The sequence below is a fragment of the Crotalus tigris genome, unplaced genomic scaffold (genome assembly GCF_016545835.1).
Source record: "Crotalus tigris isolate CLP2741 ecotype Arizona unplaced genomic scaffold, ASM1654583v1 scf7180000024391.5723578, whole genome shotgun sequence".
NCBI lineage: Eukaryota > Metazoa > Chordata > Lepidosauria > Squamata > Viperidae > Crotalus > Crotalus tigris.
In genome coordinates, this window is record NW_024100561.1 from 982,729 (window position 1) to 1,007,017 (window position 24,289).

At 34.9% G+C, this 24,289-nt stretch overlaps 1 protein-coding gene across 2 annotated transcripts in view; it reads right to left on the bottom strand.

Annotated features, from left to right (window-relative positions):
* Window positions 1-8,463: 8,463 nt before the first annotated feature.
* Window positions 8,464-24,289, bottom strand: part of NFX1 (nuclear transcription factor, X-box binding 1) — a 43,948-nt gene continuing 28,122 nt past the window's right edge. Inside the window, exons 17-24 of one of the 2 annotated variants that reach the window (XM_039329255.1) lie at window positions 23,846-23,919; window positions 22,603-22,704; window positions 22,103-22,144; window positions 21,856-21,954; window positions 18,588-18,654; window positions 15,117-15,212; window positions 13,675-13,776; window positions 8,464-10,737 (exon numbers count right to left, since the gene is read on the bottom strand). In XM_039329255.1, the coding sequence (XP_039185189.1) occupies window positions 10,726-10,737; window positions 13,675-13,776; window positions 15,117-15,212; window positions 18,588-18,654; window positions 21,856-21,954; window positions 22,103-22,144; window positions 22,603-22,704; window positions 23,846-23,919 (594 nt within the window). In that variant the 3' untranslated portion in view covers window positions 8,464-10,725. Of the gene's footprint in view, window positions 10,738-13,674; window positions 13,777-15,066; window positions 15,213-18,587; window positions 18,655-21,855; window positions 21,955-22,102; window positions 22,145-22,602; window positions 22,705-23,845; window positions 23,920-24,289 lie in introns of both variants that reach the window. The other variant, XM_039329254.1, reaches the window with a different exon arrangement.

Below are 24,289 nucleotides of genomic sequence, written 5' to 3' on the forward strand. Positions count from 1 at the left end.
CTGATTTTCATATACATCCCTTTGCTAGTTTGCTATGAGTGCTCCAGTGCTGGTGCTCACTTTTATTTTACTACATTCCTCTGAGCACAGTCCAAAGCCCTGATAGTCAATGCTGTCTTTGAGTGAAGCTTTATGGTTTGGGGTTTTTTTGTTTTTTTTTTGGTCACGCTTGGGCTTAGTATTTCTGCCAGGAAGTGGTTGACTATACCTGTCATAGCCAAGTAGTTAAAGATTAATAAGCTGAGGAATGAAACTTGGCTTGTTATAGTTTAACCTACAAGATATATCCTGTAATGTGCAGAAAACGTAACTCGAGCAACAGGAAGAAGAGCCCTAAACAAGATACTGGGCAGATTAAAAAAATGCAAGTCTCAGACTGAACCCTCTCTAGTTCTCATAAAGGTAAAACCAAGGAAGAGGAAAGTATATTTAGACTTGCAAGATTCCGTTACTATAATCTTATAATAAAAGTAGTATAACATTCAGAATTTTGGTTTCCTATTCTGAGGTGCCTTGAAGGGCTGACATATCTCTAAAGGGTATAGAAAAGGTCCTATTAAATGTTCAGAGAGAAAAACCATCAGAACAATTTATTTCAGCATATTTCATGTCCATGAGTTGCTTAAGGCCTAACTGATTTGTAGGGAAACTACAAATATTAATACATCAAAAAACAGATCTTGGTTCCTTCTGATTCATAATGATACAGTACAACAATTATATGCCTGATTATTCTGTTATTTAAAAGGAATTTTGTCATCCAGCTTATATAGTAAATGTCCTTATTTAATAGAAAATACAGTCCACAAGCAGCTGGGCTTGTAATGCTCTTCTAAAAACCACTTTTTCTTGAAGCATGTAATTTGTTTTTTTCTCATCTGCCATATGCTAAATCAGCATCTTCAATGAGCTATGTACAATGACCATAAGATATTTTTCCTGGTTAGTTACAGATTGCTTAGTCCCATTACAGCATGTGTGACATTTGTGTCTTTTGCGGTACTGCACTTCACTTTGTATTTATTTAAATTGAACTGCATAATATGCCAGCTGACATTCACCAAACTTAATGATGTCCTTTTGGAGATTTTCACAATTACTTTTTTTTCCCATTATCATGAACTGTTACTATTATTTATAGACAGGAACAAGTTCACTGCTTACCTATAAACTCAATACAACCTTTGTCACTTACTGACCTGTGTAAAATTCAGTGTCATAACTGGTAAGTTTGATCATAGTGGGGGGAAAAAAGGAAAGATAACTTGAAATCTCAGGAGACATACATAATACAGGTGAAACTCGAAAAATTAGAATATCGTGCAAAAGTTCATTTATTTCAGTAATGCAACTTAAAAGGTGAAACTAATATATGAGATAGACTCATTACATGCAAAGCAAGATAGTTCAAGCCTTGATTTGTCATAATTGTGTTGATTATGGCTTACAGCTCATGAAAACCCCAAATCCACAATCTCAGAAAATTAGAATATTACATGCAATCAATAAAACAAGGATTGTACATAGAACAATATAAGACCTCTGAAAAATATAAGCATGCATATGTACTCAGTACTTGGTTTGGGCCCCTTTTGCAGCAATTACTGCCTCAATGCGGTGTGGCATGGAAGCTATCAGCCTGTGGCACTGCTGAGGTGTTATGGAAGACCAGGATGCTTCAATAGCAGCCTTCAGCTCTTCTGCATTGTTCGGTCTCATGTCTCTCATCTGTCTCTTGGCAATGCCCCATAGATTCTCTATGGGGTTCAGGTCAGGCGAGTTTGCTGGCCAATCTAGCACAGGAACCCTTTGCAAGTGTTATGGCTTAATTAGCTGATTAGAGTGGGACACTTTGAGCCTAGAATATTGAACCTTTACACAATATTCTGATTTTCTGAGATTGTGGATTTGGGGTTTTCATGAGCTGTAAGCCATAATCATCTCAATTATGACACATCACGGCTTGAACTATTTTGCTTTGCATGTAATGAATCTATCTCATATATTAGTTTCACCTTTTAAGTTGCATTACTGAAATAAATGAACTTTTGCATGATATTTTAATTTTTCGAGTTTCACCTGTATGTATTCAATGTATCAGGAGGCAATTATTAGATAATTCTGTTCTCAGATTTGTGAATTCTAGTTGCAGCTGTACTGCACATATGGAACATACATCAAGTAAATAATATGAAGTGAGAATCTAAAGAAAGGACCACACATATAGAAACATGCACATGTTATCACTGTATAGGAACAGTGATACACATCGCATTCATGAAGTTCAGCAACAGGTAGGTTTTGGATGAGTAAACTGGCAAATGTTAATGCTGAGGAAAAAGAAATGGGGAAAGGTGTTACAAACTGAGAAATTGATCACATTTATAATTAATTGGTCTTAATTATAATTGTGTAAAACGAGCTTTATGAGCCAGTTTCCAGAACCAATTTAAAATGCTATCTCAAATCTTAATTGACGTGGGAAATCACAGCAATTACTGTATAATAGCATGGGAATATGACTGACAGATGGAAGAACATAATCCAAAGTAGTTAAAGCAAAAGATTTTAATAAAATGATTCCCTTGAGTTTATATACAAATTATTTAAAATATATAGTAATACTATGTTATCATAATCACTATAGAATTTAATCCATTCTGTCCTTCCTATTAAATAAAAATGATATCCTTTCAGACCTTCAGTGTTAAATGGTTATAGTTTTTTTTTATATTTTAGAGGACTATAAGCTTTAATTTCCATTTTGTTCAGCAGCTGTATATTTTAAGTATCTTTGGTATATTTTTCCTTATAATTCTTTTAAGTCTTCCCTTTGAAGTAAGGCTTTTTTTTTCCTGAATCCTTGCACTTAACATTTCTTAGCAAAATTTTGAATTTTTTTTCTTTTCCTTCCTTATTACATGTAGAATTTTCATAAATTCCACAGAATAAGCAGTACAAATACAGGTAAACCTGAACTTATAACCATTCATGTATATAAACACCGTGGTGATGCAGTGGTTAGAATGCCGTATTGCAGGCTAATTCATCTCATTGCCAGGAGTTAGATCCTCACCTGCTCAAGGTTGACTCAGCCTTCCATCCTTCCGAGGTCGATAAAACGAGGACTCTAATTGTTGGGGACAATATGCTGACTCTGTAAACTGCTTAGAGAGTACTGTAAAGCACTACAAAGTAATATATAAATCTAAGTATATTGCTATTGGTATTCGTTTGAACTTATCATAGAATTGAAGTTACTTATGACCATAATTTACTTATAACAACCATAGCAAAAAAGGTGATAAAATTGGACACGACCCACTTAACAACCAATTTGCTTAGTAGTGGAAATTCTGGTCTCAATTATAATTGTAAGTTTAGGACTATCTGCAGTTAATAAGTTTGAGAAGTTGGTTTCTGAAATGGGGAAAAGATAGATGGCTGTATGTATATCAGTATTTATTATTCAGCTGTCTTTTGGAAACCGACATATTTCTAGCTATATTGAATAATAGTGGGATAAAAATTGAGATGACATAAAAAAAGAAGTCTAGGAAGACTATGCATTAAATAGAAGAGTTGGCATGTCATTAGAAACAAATAATCAAAAGTAATAATCAACCCACTATAAAAGAGATGAAAGTAGGCAGATAATTATGACCTCTTCAGTAGGGAGCTGATAAGAGTCATTATGACTTTTTGGTTTCCATAGCAGCAGTCCCACATTTATACACTACTTTTACAGTCTTGAACAACCCCTTATTTATGTTTTAGAGATAAATGTTCTAAACTCACTACAGTTCAAAATAATTGTCTTTTATTCGTATTTATGCAGAACATGATTTTCCAAGTGTTTATCTTTGGGTGGCAAATTGCTCTTTTCTGGATCACAAACATTTCACTCACCTTACAGGTTCTGGCTCCTGCATTATCACAGAAATAGAAAGATTACGAAGCTATTTTTAATGGTAATTTTTTAAAAAAAGTTTTGGGAGATTCATGAGGAAAATATTTATATTGTTAAATATATAGTTTTTTCATTGATTGGAGATAGAGGCTGATAGAAACAAAAGCTACAGCATTCTCTTCAGAATTATTTTTTAAAGGAAACTGAAATTATTTATTTGGATGAGAAAGTAACATTAGAATAATCTAAGATCATTGTAAGTTGGAATTGTGTGTAATTTTTGTCAAATAGAAACACTATGGTCTGGTCTTTTTCTGTGGTCGCTCGAGAAATGTGTGATGGGCATGGATTCAGCAATAATTCTTAATTTGCCCATCTGCCCGAATGAAATAAATGAAATCTGCAAGACCATAATACTAATGACAGGTTATTATTGTTTTTTTTAATGAAAAATAGATAAACTTGATTTAAAATAAATATTCATATGCCAGTGCAGCAGGGCAGAAATGCTTTTCTGGAAATAAAATCATCTCATAGTAATGGATAGTCCTAAAAATATGAATTATAAAATCACATTGTATTTTATGAGGATTCTTTGTTTTCCAAGGCCTTGATACATAGCAGATAACTGCAAACAATACTTTATTGTGTCACACACCTTCCCAAAAAATAGATTGTTGCTCTCAGTGTACTTTACCCTTAGTCCTTGCAAGTTGATGCAGACTGGTATATAGCTCTTTAATACATTACCAGGCTTTAAACTGGCATGCACCTTTTTGTCTCCCTTGAAAAGTTCTTGCACTGGCTGAAGTGATGGGCTGCCTCAGTGTAGTTGCTCTTGTTTCTCTGGTTGCTGCAGAGATCCAGGCCAAGCTCCAAATTCTGCTTTTAAGCAGTGTTGCTTTTGAACACTTCAACTTATCTCCCAAACCAAGTTCCATGCAGGAATCAAACCAGGATATGCTACTTACCGTAATTATGATCCTAGTAGTTGACCTCTTGCCTGCCTGGAATAGTAAATTCTAGACGTCACCTTTTGCTTCCTCATCTGCTTTCTTATCTCCTTTTCTCCTAACCTCCCCACCACACATACTGCCTTAACATTCATTCTTGTAAGCTAAGGGGTAGAGGCTGCCTCTGAACATTGACACATTCCTGAAAATATCAGTATGGCTCAATTTGCCAGGCAGCTGAAATGCAGCATGGATGCTTGTGAGTAAACTGTGAGTGAATGACGGAATGAATGAATGAGTCGATCTCTCAAATTTCTGAGGCTGCAAATTTGTACGGCCCTTTGGGAAAAACATGAGCTGCGATGAGCCTTCGGAATGTGAGGGTGGGAAGACTTTCTGCCTGGTTGGCTGCAGCTCCTTTCCTCAAGCATAGACAGCAAGTTCAGCTTCAGTTCCTCAAGCATCTCAGTCATGAATTATTATAGAATAGCTGTTTGTTCTTAGTCTTCTCTCATATTTGCAATGTAGAGATAATAGTGGTCTCTTTTTTAGGTTTTTTGTCAAGATTATAAGGATCAAGCATTTTTTAGTAGTTTCACCGCACACAATACTAATAATTAGTTTGCAACTAATTAGTATAATTATTCTGGCCTTCTGAACATAAATGGGAGTATGCCCTCAGTTGTTCCTTATATATTTATTCAGATTATTTTGCCACCAATTCATTGCTACTAAATGAAGAAATGAATTCTTGGCTACTGATACACCAGAAAATGTGCTTTCTATCTACACCTGTGAAAATATCTGCAAGACATTAATGATTCATTCACTCTTTGAATTCCTCAAAGATTCTTATTTGTTGGTGATATCATCCATATTAGTTTTTTAATTGCAGAATATACTGATATAAGATTTTCTCTTCTGTTAAAAGGTATTTGCTGTTTCATTTATTTTACAGTTGCTTATCATGTGGGTTTTGATAAAACATCTTATAGTAAGAACTCTTGGGGTGAAAGTGATAAGGTGATAAAGAAAGCAATTCATCCTGGTCATATCTTTGGTGGTAAGAATTTCAGATCACTAAAATAATAATTTATTATTCTGTTATCTGCAGAGAATCAAAAACAGAATGACTGATGGGCAAAAAAATCACCGAGAGCAGGAGCATTTTCTGACTTCCTGCTGGCTTCCCCACTGGCTTTGTTTGTGGGAAGTTCTCAATGGGGAAGTCAGTAGGGAAGGTCTTATGTTGCTCGACTTTCCTGTTCATGAACCCTCCATGACATGCACTGCTCCCTTGCTCCATCTTTCAGGCACCCTCTCCCTCACCAGCATCGTTCCTGTTGTGCACCCTGTACACCCTCTCCAACCTTGGCCACATCTCATGCAACCCCCCTCATTTCCTTCTCCACTGAGCAAGAGTCACCTATCTGCTTGCTGGCCTTCTTCCTGCTGACTTTCCCACTCACTTTGTGGGAAGCTGACAAGGACTATTGCCTATCACAATCAAGTTTATATTTCCTGCTGACTTTCCCATTAATTTGTGGGAAACTGTCAAGAACATTGGAAATGATTACATGACAATAGCAACATGGCACTGGCCACAACTTTTCCAAATTTTAATCTCACAGGAGTAATAGATCCAGGACTTTGGATACATTTTGTAAGTTAGCCCATCTGAGGTACCTCAATTAAAAAATTGTTCCCCTATGATGTACTGTTTCATCCAACTGAGGGTTACAAACAAAAAACATAAAGAGTTTTACGTCTGTGTGTGTGTATTTGTATGTGGGTGTGTATATCTATATCTGTATCTATACATATATCCATCCATCCATCTACACACACACACACACACACACACACACAAACATAATTTGACAACTGCAGTCAATAAAATACTAGCCCAATTTAAAAATAGTTTCCAATTATTCCAGAAGTATACTGAACTTAAAAAGGATTCAAGGAAATGTTTTGTATTCAAGTAGATATTTTGAGAAAGAACATTTTCAGAATATATGGAAGAGTTTTAGAATTCACATGGTTTATTTTGAAATTTAAAACATTTTGAATTAAAAATGTTTTATAAATCACAATTACTATCCTTGGACATTCTAAAATAAATATAGCAAAATTGTATTTTTAATAAAAGGGGATTAATGTATGTACTTACGATATCTATAGTAAGACTTTTAGGTTCAACTAAATTTATTAGGATATTTAAAGGACATGGACTATCCACGTACAATCCTACTGAGAGTACTCTAGTGAATTCTGTAATCTTTGTCATCAAGAAAAATCCTTCCTTATAAGCCAACATTCTGCCCATCCCATCATACCCTTTGTTTCCAATATTGGGAAATCTGATGAGGAAATGTTGACATCTATAAACTAAAATGGGGAAATCTGAGAAACCTTATTTATTTCAGATTAAGTCCTAGGAACCTACAAAAGTAACTCCTGAGATGAAACTCAGTGCATCACAATGCATTTGAAATTTAATGATTTTTCCTCAGCTACATATTGAAATTTAATTTTATGATTCTTTAGACTACTCTTAGCATTTGTCTTGTAAAGACAATGTTCTAATGTTTGTAAAACATTAGAAAAAGAAACAGTTAACATGTCTGATTTAGTTTAAGACAATCTGATATTCACTATTAAAGTTTATAAAGATATTCCCTTAAATGTCACAATTGACTTCCTATAGGAGGGGTCCCCGGCCCATGGACTAGCACTGGGCTGCAGCATCCCAGAAACTGGGCCATGCAAACAAATGAAGCCCCATCCATGGGATGCAGGTAGCACCTGAAATCATGCTTCCTCAGGTCCACGGAAAAGCCTCTATCCACAGAACTGGTCCCTGGGGCCCAAAAGATTGTGAGCCGCTGTCCTATAGCGTTTCAGCAGCCTTCATTTTTAACAATTCACAAGCATTTTAAAGTAGATTTTTAAAAAAATCCATCTGAAAATTTGTACTTTATTACAGACTTCTATTTCAGATTTATTCATTTATTACACCAATGAAATTGAAAGCAAGCAGAATGTGCACATTTGTGAATGTAAAGACTGAAATAATGTATTAAAATTAATAATATATTGGTATTTTTTTACTTCATCATTTGTATTATATGAAATGGCATAAAGAATCATTTCCATTGTAATATTCACGTTAGATTATACAGGTCAAAGCACACAGAGCATTAAATAGTCTGAGTGTATGTATGTATATATGTGTGTGTATGTGTATATATATATATGTGTGTGTGTGTGTATGTGTGTGTATGTATGTGTGTGTGTGTGTGTGTATGTATGTATGTATATGTATATGTGTATATATATATATATATATATATATATATATATATATATATATATATGCATGCCACATTCTTGAATTTTATCTGCACTATTTGCATATATAAACTCAGTTGCACCATCCATAATTTTAGGAAAGAACAGTGTGCAAAAACCTGTTCTAAAGACTTCTCCCTCTTAGTTACCATAATTGCACAAACTAAATGAGAAATGAATAAATGAAAAATATAATTTAAAAAACTGAGAGGTCTTCATGAAAATATCACAATTTAGCCAAACCACTAAAAATAAATACCTGTTTAATCCCTTAATATTCACATGGCACTTTTTCACCAAGCAACAGCAGGATCAATCACTTTGAAACCACATCACATAAATAAAAAGTGCTAAGCACTAAAAATGAATAAACCTTTTCTGCATATGTAACTTCTTATAACAAGTTCACATACACAAATATTGCTTTTAAGTTAGTACCATGTGCCTATCAGTTTATGCAGATAAACAATTCTTTCTAGAACAAACAATGAATAGAAATGTGCGTCTACATCCTTCCTCTGTAAAGATACAATTGGTTTATATTGTAGCTTACTTGATAAGCATTGGGTTTCCACATTTATATACATTCCAATAGATCTGTTGTACATTCTTCTTTAGTTTTATTCAAACTTCACATATACTTAGCAGCTCTTTTGCCTATGCCTATAAGCTCTCTAGCAAATGTGGTAACTCATCAACAAATTGAATATAATCTGTCTATACACAGTCCCCTATAGTGCAGGAAATCAACTCATTTACTGGAATGATACTAGCACAACTTCAGTATATTGGTATTGAAATGGAATAGATCATGTTTTGGGTATTTGGAAACAGAAAAATGCTCAAATTTTAGTTATGTTGCCAATAGGTTTCTACCTAACAATAATGTTCTATCATTTCTTTGATTATTAATATTTATGAGAATGCTAGTTTGTACTTTGTCATGGGCTACCTAAATATATATAAGGAAGTAACAAGAATTCATTATAATAGGTGTAAATACATGCCATATTATTTAATTCACCATCTCTGTTGAATTAAATTCAAGCATATTCCTAAATTTAAGATATGACAATTTCTCATGTTACAATTTTCAAGCTATAAAAATGCTTATTCATGTTCCTCTTTGAATGCCATATGCTAAATAAATAAACAAATCTTCATTGAGAAATAAACCAGAAATTAATATATTTGCAAAGTATTAATGAACACAAGCTATAATCCAGAAAAAGTCAGGATATCCTACATGCAGTAAGATGTCACAGATATTTTGTGGAAAACAGGCTAACAATTTATAAAATCAAGGTAACTAACTTACCTTTCATATAACATTCTTCCACACCAAGGTGGCAGCCTGATAACACACTTTTGACATCAGAAGTTTCCCACACAGGGATGATTAAACAGAGAAGATATTAAGGAAATTGAAAGCTCTCCAGAAACAAAATGTTGTTGACAACCTTCCACTACTGCTTCATTCATAATTGCCCATAATTTCTTTATATGCTAAGAATTGCTAATTTAAACAAAGTAGCATTATCACCATAGTCCAACATAATCATATATGCTACTGTTAACTGAAGAAAAAAAACCCCACCAAATTCTCACTCTGAATGTATAAATTTACAAAATGAATATTCTCCTAACCATACAAGGGATAGAAAATCTATGGCTCTCCAGTACTTCCTTTACTGCTGAGTATGCTGCCTTGAGCTGCTAGGAATTGTAGTCATATTAGAAGAGCCACAAAATTAATTCCTTACTGTACAGTCACAATCTGAAAGGATCTAGCATTTAAAAGAAAGAGTGATGAAAAAGGCCATCAAAGTTTAGAAATAAACTGTGCCATTTTCTTAGATCAACAATTCTATTGTTACTAACATCATGAATCTGAAACACTTATAGGACTATTTTGTGTATATTGTGATTTTAACTTTAGTGTTTTAGCAGTTTATCTAAATTTACAAATATAATCAGACTTCTCACATACTTTATTAATAATCACTGTTATGTGTCTGCTGAAAAATTTTATACTAGTTCCTTTTTAACGTTTTTCCCTCACATATTTATGCCTTCAAGAGAGGAAGAATAGGTCATGCTTACTGGTACTACTCCTGATCCTTGAGATCCACAAACGACAAAGATGGGAATCTACGTTGCACCAGGAATTCCTTACATACCATTGACTAACCATTCAATGGCTTACATGAGAAGCTGACTGTAGATGCACATATATCATTGTGACCTGATCCCATTTAAATTATTCAATCACAAATGGTTATAATATTCTATCTTGCCTTACATAAAAATGATGAACCATTTTTTTCCTCTGCTGTGTGCATGATGAACTTCAAATATATAAAACAATATATTTTGACAAAAATGATCCTGAACACATTTGTAGCTTCACTTCCAATTTTCAACAGCATAATTCCAGGTTAATCTCATCAGTCTTGTACATCAAAATAGTCAATAACTGTCTCTTCTTTGAACCGTCTCTCTGTGCTGCTATTCCCAGGTCTGAAAGTTAAAGCAAAAGATGAAAAGAATTTAGTAAAAAGTTTGTGGGTAAGAAAAATACAATTATGATTTTCTTTTTCCGGGACTTAATGCAACAACACTTTCTTTTGTTTGGCCTTCAGAATATTTCTTATTCTAAAAACTCATTTATTAATGCCGTCTTCCTTTATCACAATCCATTTTCTTCCATTGCAAAGTGATTATCATACCTAAAATAAAAATATTACTCCAAAAAAATACATTCTTACTCTATTTCAGATATATATTCTATAAATCAATCCATATCTCTAAAAAGCTTTTTTGACCCATTAAGTAAAATTTAAATCCCATCAAAGTAATTATCATACCTAAAACAAACATATTGTTCCAAAAGATACCTTCTTACTATATTTCACATATATGTTCTATTTCTTATCCTAATAACTCTTTATTTAAAACCTTTTACCGTATATTCCGGTGTATAAGGCGACTGGGCGTATAAAACGACCCCCAACTTTTGAGATTTTCAGGGTTTAGAAAGTCATCTTATACGCCAGAAAATATAGTACAATATTGAATTTCTGTTTATAGATGAGCACAATAGGAGCTCCTTTGCTGCTAGAAAGCTTTGTCCTCTAGTGCTTATTTCTGTAAAAAAAAAAATAGGGCTGGCCACTAGGGGGCAGATTGGTTTTAAATTCAGAGAACAGCTACCCGTATATTCCTGCGTATAAGACGACCCCTGACATTTGAGAAGATTTTCAGAGTTTAGAAAGTCGTCTTATACACCGGAAAATACAGTACTTATTACAATTCCAAACTATAATCTAGTCAATAATTCATCTGTTAGTATTAAATCAGTCAAAATCTCTAAAACCCTTTTTAATCCATTAAATAAATTTTTTTGTCTCATTTTTGAATCTAACTCTGGCTTTTTTTTTTGTGCCAAACAGGTTTCCATAAAAGAGTCTCTATATCATTAAATCTCAGTGTTTGATTAGGAGTGTTTATCAACAGTTCAATCTGGTCGTACTTCTCTTCTCCTTCTTCCAGTATCGTTTGAGTAGTATAATCAGTTTTATTCAATGTTGTGGTTACTAGTTGGTTATCCACGTTATCACAGTTTTCAATACCTCGTGTTTGCAAATCATTTCCTGTTGCTTTTGGCATTACAAGTATTTTAATTAAAGTCATTCTTTGGTCGTCAAAGTTCTCAATGAGTTGTACGTAGGATTGTGTAATGTCCTCTTCTGTGTTGATTTGTTCCTCTTCTGTTGTTTTTTGACTTATGGAGTAGTCAACTGGCGTCTGGAAATCTGTTTGAAGTTTTGGGGCAAGGGCTTTTATTCTGGAATTCACTTGCTCAGTAGCTTCAAAATTTTTTTCCAGTATAAGTTTATAGTTAAGTTGTGGGTGAGGTTCCTCCATCTCATTAAATTGTGTGTGTTGTTGCATATAGGCCTCTTTGAAGTTGATCAGTTCCTCCTCTATTATTCCTTGGCCAATAAGTTGATCAGTTAAAATTTGAGGTTCAATCTGTAGTTCTGGAATATCATCTTTGGTATTCATCCTAGAGTTCATTTGCTCCGTAATCTCCAAGATTTTTTCCAATATAAGCTTATAGTTAAGCTGTGGGTAAAATTCCTCCATTTCAGTGTTGAAATAATCTTTTAGTCTTTTAGTGGAGGCTCTGTTTACTAACAATCAGCCAATATCCACCTCCACAGTTTCTAGTAGACAGTTTCACCACCCAGCTGTTTCAAATCCTTTATCTTTTCCCTTTTATAATAATTTGAAAGTCAAACCCAGCCTCAAAATCAAAGAGGAAATACAATTGCAGTGTCAGCTTTCACCACAAGATGTTCCCAGTAGTCTGTTAAATCTTTTTTCCAGATTCCAATACAGTTTTATCCAGTTAGGAAAGTAAAAAAAAAAAAAAAACAATATTCTCCAGCTTAATAAATAGATAGAGTAATAAAGAGTAGAGTAATAAAGTTCTATAGTAGGAATTTTTTCAGGACCCCAGAGTATTCAAAAATAAAAATAGTCAGTAAAAATTAATTATTTTTTCTTTGTTTCCAGAGCTCTTTTTCCCCAATAAACAGACACCGCTCTCTCAAAGTAGGAAAATAATTCCCAGCTTTTCACTGGGAGATAGTTAGGAGTCCTTCTCATCGGTAGTTGCCCCTCCAGGGCAACTTTCTACCCTGTTAAGGGTCTACCGGAGAAAGGAAACTGGCGACCGCCAGAGCCGCGATCTGGAACCGGAAGTCCCATTATCCACTTCTTTTGTTTTCATTCATTCATGTAGCTTTTCATTATTCCTTTCGTTCCACCATTTATCACCCCCATCACCACTGGTTTGCCTCCTCTTTTCAAAATGACATCCACAAAAGAAGGAAAGCCATCCTTTGTATTACAGAAATATCTGATCAAAATAAATGTGAGGATAAGGTGAAAAGAAGATACCACAATGAACTTTCTTCAAGTTTTCTGCTTTGAGAAATAGATCCTTCCAACTTTCTGTTTTGCCTTTTAATTAACTTTGAGAATTCTGAGGCTCTTCCACTTATATATTATACAAATTTAAATGATAACCATAACAACAATTAAAATACAACATACTATGAAATTCTAAATTTCTTTTGATGAAAATTCTTATGATGAAAATACAGCTTGATTCTTAATTCTCATCTTCTGGTTCAAACTTGGCTTTTTACTATGCCAGCTTAGCTATAATAAAGTTTCAAATTTAATCTCAAATGATTGATGATAAAAAAATCTGTGGGAAAAACACTTTTTACACTAGCATTGTGGTCATCTCTTTTCATTCTTATTGGAATGAAGTGGATACCTACTAGGCAGGTTACCAATGAATACATTTATGCCTAATCTCAGATAAACTATCACTAAAAATATATTACATCAACCCAGATATTTAAAAGAAATGATACTTACTTTTCTGATTGTTTGTGATGAGGAATAGGTGGGGGAGGCCTGGTCTGTTTCTCCTTCGTAAGTACTGATGTCAGAGTAACTGTTGGACAAACTGATTTCCCTCTACAGATTAAAAAAAACATGAAACAGTTACTTTCTGCATGTTTATATGCAGTACCTATTCATCTACTTGCATTTGTATGCTTTCGAACTGCTAGATGGGTAGGAGCTGGGACAAATGTTGGGAGCTCACTCCGTCTCGCAGTGCTTGGGTCTCGAACTCCGGAGCTATAAACTTTTCAGTCTAAGACTTAGCATCCTAACCACTGAGCCACCATGTCTCCCTTATCTACAGAAAGAAAACCTTACTATTAAAGAGCTTTGTTATATGATGCCCTAAACCAATGGTGGCAAACCTATGGCACGCATGCCAGAGGCGGCACTCGGAGCCCTCTCTTTGGACACACGTGCCATTGCCCCAGCCTCACCTCCCCCCACAACTCCCTCACCAGCAGCCCCCCTGGAGGAGAGTCGCTCCCAAGCTTGGCCCACATGGAGCAGTGCAGTCAAGGACATGGCAGCCAGGCAGCGTAGACAAGACTCTGCCCTCATGCCTCATCCCGCACAGTTGATGATGTGGGGCGTGGGCAGAGGGTGTGGTCACCATGGCGCTGCTGGGCTGCCTGGGCGATCTGCGGTGGGCTCTGGAGGCGGTGAGTGGCCCTGCGGGCAGGTGGGGTAGGGGCAGAGCAGGGGTGGGGCAGGGGGTGGAGCAGGGCCAGTGCACTTGGTCTCTAAAAGGTTCGCCATCACTGCCCTAAACTACCCTTCTTATTGAATTACTGTGACTCCTATTTTGAATTACAGGAATTTTGTAGATATGGAGATAAGCATTTTTTAATAGCTCTCTGGAGTAAATAGATTTTCAGGTTAGATTAATGCTTTCATTAAATCACCCAATTTGCTAGGAGTTAAAAAAATACACTCATGCCATATAGGAGTATTAGTGACAAACATCATATATGTTGAGGTATATAAACCGGCTTTTCTTAAACCCCCCCCCCCCCGCGCATCTTTGGACTACAGAGACTCAGGGGAATGACCCTATGTAATTCATGATATTTATGTGGATTATTATTTTGTTTCAAATTATATTTTAATCAAATTATTACAATGTTCCTGTATATAAAGAGAAACTATTTAATCAAGGACATTTTCAATGAAGAAGTGATCATGGGAATACATCTTTCCTAAACACAAATATATTAAATTCCTCGCACACAAAGAATACTTAAAATGTTTGCACAATATGAACGTAAAATCAAATTGGTTCAAAAACAGAACATAAAAATTACATCATTTATTGGAAGATAGTAAATTTGCCATTTATAACAAGAAAACAGAACAACATACTTCACCGCACTGATAACAACATTGCGCTTTGGTTCGTTATCATAGCTCACACTCTCAATGCCGTAAACCTGAGCAAGTTCGTGGATGATTCGACGGTGTTCTCGGTTCATGGGTGGAAAACAGTGACTCTTCTTTGTGTGCTTGCTCTGCATTGGTGAGATATAATATTTTGATGAAGTTTGGAGAAGACTGAGCCATACCATCAATGTTTGCTTTGTGCATGAATTGGGCAATGATTTTAAGTGTAGCTAATTCCTTGGGGTAACTATTTACTGAACAAAAAGTATCTGTGATTAAGTCTCAGATGATTTTTTTAATTTGTATTATATCCATTTTATGCAGCTGTTTATATTCTTACAATAAACAATTTTATAATTGAACAGAGCTGAAATAAAAGCCCATACTTTAAAGTATTAAACTTGAAAACATTGCTGGTTGGTGTTTCACACAAACATCTCCACTCTGAACTGAAATCAAGAAATATGATATCACTTTTATACAAGAAACTTGAGCCCTGAAATCAGAAGGATTCAAGTCTTTTATTTTAAGAGCAACCTCAATTCCTATAATGAACATTCTTGTGGTGGTCTTTGTATATTAACTGGTTTGAAGTTTGCAATCCATTAATTCTGCTTTACTTGTTTGTCTTACAGTTCCATATCTCTGAACCCATACGTGAATTACGATACATTTTATTATTTAACATCTATATTCCTCCTCAGCTGCTCATGTTCCATACTGAATGACATCTGGAACATCTGAATTCTCTATTCTGAAGGAGCACATTGCTCCTGCAAATCTCAAATGAAGCCAAACAACAAATCTTTACTTGCTATTATTATGATTTAATAGCATCCTTCCTTGTTATGAGGGAATATTCCTCCTCGAAGTTCCAAAGAGTTTGGAATAAACTAAGGAGCTGGAAACTATTCCAAATGACAGTTAAATGTGATTTTTATATATGGAATAATTCTGTCATGGGTAGTTGTGACAAAGAGCTCACCAACTGAAAACGGAATGATTGATAAACATTTTTAAAGGTTTCATCTGATTTGACACGCATTGTAATTTTCTTTCTATTTGCAGATGTTTCAATAATGACCATATTCTAGTGATCATCAGACTGTTAGTTTGTGGCCCTGACCATAACCAGAGATTCTTGATTCGTATTATTCATCTGTAAAAGGGCATGTGTTCTTGCAGTTTCTATGGGACCAGATTTAGAGTTTAAAATTAGAAACTTCATTTGTGAATGATTATCTATTAATATAATACAGGTAGTCCTCGAGTTATGAATGCAATGGAGCCTGCCAATTCCATTTGTAACTCGAGGATTCGTTGGAGTGAATCACGTACCTTGAACGAGATCACTCCATTTTTATTTGCTAATTGAATGCGCGGGTCGCACATAAGGTATCTCAGGATGGGGAAGGCCATGGGGGATCTAGTGATGGAACAGGCCATCCGCTTAAGACCACCCAAGGCTTCCTCTGGCGCACTGAGACACATGCAACTGCTTCCCCACCATCCTGCTGTGCTGGGTCATTTACCTTGTGAGGATCTGTCTCCTCTCTGCCACTGTTTCTTCGTTGATTTCTCTTCCAGCATCCAACTGACTTGCAAATGCTTTTCACGAAGTGAGAGTGAAATGTTCTGGGCACCATGATCTCACTCAGGCCGCAAGATCATGGCACCCAGAAGCTTCCAGTCTCTGTGTAAAAAGTTTGCAAGCTGACAGGACTCTCTGAGGCAGCAAAATGGTGCTGCCTCAAAGCGTCCTATCAGCTTGCAAATGCTTTTTGCATGCCGAGAGTGAAATGTCCTGGTCGCTGTGATCTTGTGGCCTGAAGTCCTGCAATATCATAGCGCCCAGAAGCTTCCAGTCTCCACACAAAAAGTTTGCAAATCGACGCGACTCTTTGAGGCAGTGCGATTTCACTGCCTCAAAGAATCACGTTGACTTGCAAACTTTTTGTGCAGAGACTGGAAGATCAGACAGCCCAAAGCATTTCACTCTTGGCGTGAAAAGCATTTGCAAGCCGACAGGACACTTTGAGGCAGTGTGATTTCAAACTTTTTACGTGGAGACTGGAAGCTTCAGGGCACTGTGATCTTGCGGCCTGAAATCCCGTGAGATCATAGCGCCCAGAACAATTCACTCTTGGCACATGAAAAGCATTTGCAAGCCAATTAGATGCTGGAAGAGAAATCGTCAAAGAAACTGCAGCATAAATGAGACAGCTTCACAAGGTAAGTGATCCGGAGCAGAAAGATGGGAGAAGGAAAGCAATTGTGGGGGCAATAGGTAGGGTGAATTTGTCTCTGTGGTCATTCATAAGGGCGAACGACTGCCGTGGTGCTGCAACATTTATAATTTTGTGATTGTGTCGTAAACAATGGGGCGCTTATTGCGTAATTTCCAATGGGCACTAAGTGAACTGTCGTAACTCAGGAATTACCTGTAGTTAATGATTTCAAATAAATAAAATAGGAAGTCTATTGCTCATTACAAAAACTGGACTCAAAGCAAAACTTCAAATTTTAGTTTAATCAAGAATGTCACACACAAAAAAAAGTTATGAAAAACTGTAAGGTATATAGAGCTTCACGTTGCAGTATTTCTTGAAGCAGCAATCTTGAGAAATAAAAATTATGAAATACTTCTAAAAAAGCAGCAGCTTAAAAAAATGTGAAAAGAAACATTTCCTCTTCATTCTGGCACTTTATTTTGCCTTTTCTTTCTGAAGATTCTCTTGATAGGTTTAATATTTTAATTCAGTGACACTATCATGCCATTCTCTTCCTACTCTTCTATGCTCCTACATACTGGAAAGAACAAATAAAGAGATTGCTCCCTAATGACCAAATTCTCTCAGTGTTTTCCAGATTAGGGAGGGTCCTTTTTGCAACACTTCCTCTATCTCCATTCTTTCTGTGGCTGAGATCTTTTTTAGGACAGTTGTCTCACTTGCAGCACTTCCTGTTATCTCCCAAGGTTATTCTGAGAGCCCATTACACCTTACTGCATTTCTAATTATTTACTTAGTGCAGAGATTGACTAAATATGCTGGGCTGCAACCAACAAAATTAGAAAGCAGATTCAATGGTACTACTTTACAGGAACATCTTTATCCATGCCACAGGATTCTCTTCTGTCTTTTTTTTTTTTAACTTACCTTGTTGCAAACATTTAATTATATTACTTTTATCTAAATACTGCAGAAAGCCAAATGATGAAAAATCTGTTTTTTTCCTGCTCACAGGATATCAACTACAACTTCTAGGAATATCACAAAATTTGTGCAACTGCTATTGCAATCTGTCACAAGATGGTTTAGATTACGATAGTATATTTAACTGTCCATGGTAAACATGTTGACTGTGTTACTGTCTGTTCCCTAAAAAATGTAATCTATAGCACTGGGTTTAATTGCTTTCTGCCTATATTACTGTATTGGTTTCGATACAAGATTTAAGACTCTTATGTACTTGGAAATGAAAATGTTTTCTACATTACCAACCTTATTGACTGCTTCTATAAGAACTTTCATTTCTTTCTCAACTTCACTGACAAACTTTAAATCTTTTCTGCAGCAGAAAAGAAATAATAATTAGGACAAGAACAACAGTTCTGTAACTAAAATTTTTTCTTTCAACCTAACTTAAGCTCCCCCCACCCCCAGCATAAACTGGGTATATCATCAAAGGTTTCCGATTTCCCATGAATTTCATTTTGTTTCTTAGAGAAGGAAATTTATTCTGGTTTTTAAACTCTGAGATTGTAATTCCATATATTTAAAAAATGTTTTTAAAAATGAAAGTATAGCGTCCCCAAACCTGTGAAGATATAGTAGGAAAAATTTATCCTTTTGATATTTTATAAGTGTTACAACAAGCTGATCAACAATTTACAATGTCTTTGCTAATGTTGAATACACTTATGCACTGTGGACTGTGCATGTATGTCATTAGAATGACCAGTGACTGATTATGTGCCACCAAATTGGTGCTGACTGTTAGTGGCCATGAACATTTTCTCCATGATGATCTCTCCACAACCTAGTCCTTCAGGTCTTCCAACAGCGTACTCATTGCCAGTGCAATTGAGTTCATCCACCTTACTGCAGGTTGTCTTCTTCTCTTTCCTTCCACTTTCCCAATTTTACAGACTTCCCAAGAGAGCTGGATTGTTGCATTATGTGGTTAAAGCACGATAAGTGAGTATACTGTGCTGATACATTTGTTTCCTTGACTATCCATAGTATTGTCAGAAGTCATTTCCAGCATTAATGTTCTTTCTATCCCGCTTCAAAGTCCAGCATCCACACCCATAGGCTGTCACAAGAAGACTGTAACCCTGCTCCATTCTGTTGTTTGTAGGTATAGAAACATAGCAGCATCAAAGCCTTCAAAGCTATCTTATCAAGTGCTAGTTTGGGATCTATTTCTTGACTGTTGGCTTTTATTGTTCATAGTTGCTCCTAAAAGTGAAATGTGATCCACCACTTCAGAATATTTATTGTTAAATTTAAGACTGGTTTTATACCTGTTGCTTGGTCTTTTTAATAAGAGTAAGATAACTTTATCTTAATGCCTTAGTTTTTTTTTTAATTGTGCTCCTTGATTTTCATTTGCTAGAACTAGAACTTCAAAATCATTTGAATTCTCAGCTATAAAGAAACATTGTCAGTGTAGCACCGGTTATTGATGCTTCCTACAGTTTCAAACTAGCTTCATTTAAAATATATTCAACATTTAGGAAGAATAAATAATGGGATTATATATGTCCCAGTCTCTCTTTTTCATCAACTTGGGGTTTTACCATGCTCTATCTAGACTGGTTTCCTGGTCTGTGTATAGCTTTTGCATGAGGGCAATGAGATTTCTGGACTTCCCATTTTTCTAAGTATGGTCCACACAATCAAAAACCTTTCTATAATCAATGGAACACATACTGCCTCTTTCTGGTATTTTTTTTCCTAGGCAGTTGGGATGATCTTTACACCTTTAATGATTTTGTTGGGATTATATACTGTACTCCTGGCCTACATTCTTAGCATTCTTTGCTTATTCCTCCCAGGAATACCCTATCACTACGGGTAATCCTTGTTTAGCAAATTATTATTCATTATTATTTATGAGACTTATATACCGCTTTTAAGTGCAAGCACTCTCTAAGCGGTGTACACCAGTAAGCAATGTATATATATATTTACATTGCCCCCAACAATCTGGGTCCTCATTTTACCTACCCCGGAAGGATGGAAGGCTGAGTCAACCTTGAGCCAGTGAGATTTGAACCGCTGACCTGCTGAACACAGTCAGCTAAAGTGGCCTGCAGTACTGCACTCTAACTGCTGCGCCACTTCGGCTCATATGCCTTATATAAATGCCTTATACAGCAGCCACAATTATGATGATGATGAAAAAGTAACTTTGAAATCAATCTTCACATTTACAACCTTTGTAGGTCTGTAAGCTGAAGTAAGACATAAGCAGTTGCAACTTCACCTAGAGACTTCGCTTAACAACCAAATTGCTGGTCCCAATTGTATTAGCTAAACAAAGACTACCTGTACCACAGCAGGACCTGCAGGAGACAATGGTGTATAGACTGTAAAGATATAACAGAATAACAACCAGCAGACTTTTTGTGTCTGCAGGCCAAATTATTTCTCACAGCAGAACTTTTGATTCAAATGCATGTTATATGAACCATAAATAAAATAGTAGGAATAATATAAATGGCAACAGAAATATATAGATAGGAGTATTTCTGAGAAGATGGGTGGGTTAGAAATAGGAATTATAAATAAACAAACAGATAAATATCTGATTCTGTTTCTGTCTAGCCTGAAGTACAAAATAAGAAATAAATAGATATAAATATTTAATAAATATATATAAATATATTTCCATTAAACCAAATTTAGATACTGAAAGAGAACTGACTGAAAAGAAAGAAAGTAAAAAAGAAAAAAAAGCAAGTACAGAAAAATTCCCAACTGCATTGTCCAAATGTCCCTCAGCCACGCTTTTCCATGCAACAGGAGAAACCATCTCTTAGCATTGGTCATCGTATATACTTTTGATTCTGAAAATTCCTCCAACTTTAATATAAACTTTCTTAGAAAAACAATGGTTATAAAAACTGATGGAGCTAGCAGAGATGGCTAAACTGACCGTACTGATTAAAAAAAAAAAATACGAAGACTTGTATTGCCAAGTGGAAACCGCTTCTAGATTTTGTGCTTGAGGTGGAAAAAAATGAAATTTGATTGTGGGCTTTACCAATTAGATAGATTTGATGTTATTGAAGTGGCTAGTTTATATTATAAAAGTTTATAATGGCTAGTTTATATTATAAAATGGCTAGTTTATATTATAAAAGTAAAAAGTTGAGGTTTGAAGTTGATACTCTATTGAACTAAAAAAAGTCGGAAGTCAATACCTTTCCCCCCTTTTTTTCCCCTCCCTTATCTCACTTCTCTACTCCCTTTTCCCTTCCCCATCTTTCCTGCTATTTACTTTGTATTTTGATTGTATTGTATATTATAAACTAATAAAACTTTTTTTTTAAAAAAAGAAAAACATTCAAAGAAATTTCCGAATCATGTGAGGGAAAAGGTCACACACCAAGACAAATGGAAAAAAAAACAAAACTCCTCTAGTAACAAAACAATTCAAATAATTGTCAGATTTTAATATCTTCACAAAGGTCAACACAATGCCAGATTATGTGAGGAAAATTACGTGACACAGAAACCTATGAAAAATAATGGTGCATACCTTCCATCCTCTTTCAACGTATCACTGTACTTGGGTGCAGAGACACGAACATTGAATGGATCAGAAGTGTCATCTATGTGAAGAGCCTCAGCAAACCGTCTAATAATAAATAAATATTTAATGTTACCCAATCTAGCAATAGCCAAATCCCAAATTTAAATTTATTGTAGGAGGTTATCTATTTCCTTCCAGTCACATACACATCACATAGCTTATTGCATCAGAATCAATAAAGCAATTTATCTACCTGTTTCTTTCAAGAGCCAAGCATTCTTCATCACACTGCAACCTAAATGAACAATGAACACAGACATAGGTTTATTTGAAAGCGCTACTGCATTTATGCACAAAGAAAGAATCTTTCACACAACAGGAACTTAAATTTATCATGTCTGGCCCAGCACTATGCCAGACAGGAATGCAATTGACAATCTCAAGTTAGCAACAATAATGGATTAAACAGAACTGGAATATTACAAAATAAGTTCTGCAGGCATGCCTCCAAGCCAAAATTGCTATTTAAGAATCACATTTAATTACTTTATTATCTGTCTATCTTTCCATTTCAAACATTAAGGTGATATAACAATTTCAATTATACATAATGAAACAAAATCAGTTAAAAACATATCAATAAGTTGCATCCATCAACTACAATGTAACTAATATGTACTCTAGCAAGCAGCATAAAAGCCAAACTCCAACGGAATTTTAAAAGTCTTCCCCCACTGATTCATGATTTAGTACCTGGTTTGCTTCATTTCTTTTTTGGTAATCAATCTGCTTATCTCTACTGAATCTCCAAGTTGTGGATCGGTTAACCTAGAAGCAATTGATATTGCAGCTATTCTGCAAAAAAAAAAAAAATAATAATAAAGAGAATATTTTATGAAACATAAACAATTTTTTAAAAGAAACTACAAAATTTATTATGTGTGCTAAGGGCAAAGGCAGAATGTACACTGAAATTTCAGAAATCTTTGCTACTTTGGACAGAATTATTGTTTCAATCACAGGCAGAGGGATAATATAGCCTATGAATGCAACTTTGGCATCAATTCTGCAAATTGAAAAACTCAAACTAATATCTAATACATGCACTTGTGATCTTAACTACATTATCATATTACTTTTCTTAACAGGTTTTAGTGTTAGATTTCAAGAATATCAGAACTTAATTTTTTTCACTGAAATTGTAATTTAAAAATTAGATAATTATATTTAGTCAACTATTCAAAAATTTGCTATTGAGCTCATATAAAGATATGTAAAGTGATGTTCTCTGGCTGGCTCTCAGTTAATCCAGACTGAGTCCCTAGTTATACATCTGCTGAGTTAACAAAATTTCATTTTGATGTATGCCGATTGGTGTACTTTCAAAGTGACAATAAAGTTATTATTATTATTAACAGCATTTGCCAGTAAAATTTATTCTTTCACCTGTGCCCCACACATATACACAAACACACACCCTCCTTTATGAGAAATGAGTGATGGGAATTCCACATATATATATATACATATATATATATATACATATATATATATACATATATATATATACATATACATACATATACATACATACATACATACATACATACATACATACATATATATATATATATATATATATAGCGTGAATAATATAAATTTTAAATATTAGCAACTTCACACAGAGCCAAAATTATTTCTGGCACTAGAAACACCAGTCTGCTGCAGTAGAATGTTAAATATCTCCCAGGAGATGTGCATGTGCATGCAGTATATATTACACAGCCATCCAATTTGGAGCGAGAAAAATCATTATAGACATGTTCAATGTGAACCAAGGGAGTAAAATTTGTTGAGCAGTACTATCTATGACAGCTAGATTAATTGGTACTATATGAATACATTCAGAAGGAAATGAAATTACAGCTGCACAAGATTTTATTCTTCTGCTTCTATGCAATTTAAAAAAAATGCAGTAGTCATTGCCTCAACATACCTATGATATGTACTTGCTGCTTCTGAGCAAATCATAGATTCTTTTTTTCTTCCACACTCACACTGAAGTTCAACCTATAATATCAGAAAAACAGTATTAGTATCACAGAAATTTAACATCTTAATTGCTAAGCAGCAACAAAGGGCACATTTATTGACCGGAACGAAATGGACTCTTTTGTTAATTTCAAGACAGCTTAGTTTTCCTATGTCATAATTATGACACTAAACAATTCTGATTATTTGCTAAAATTTATATTGAGTGGACTAGAGGAATTTTAAGGCAAAATTTATAAGATGTTATGCATCTTAATCATCTTGCAATGAGAAAGACTCAACAAACTGCATTACCAAAAGTGTTGGGGCAGCTATATCCAGAGACCTGTACTTTGAAGAGTGCTTCAGGCCTCTCTATTCTCCGCTTCTTTTTAACACATACATGAAA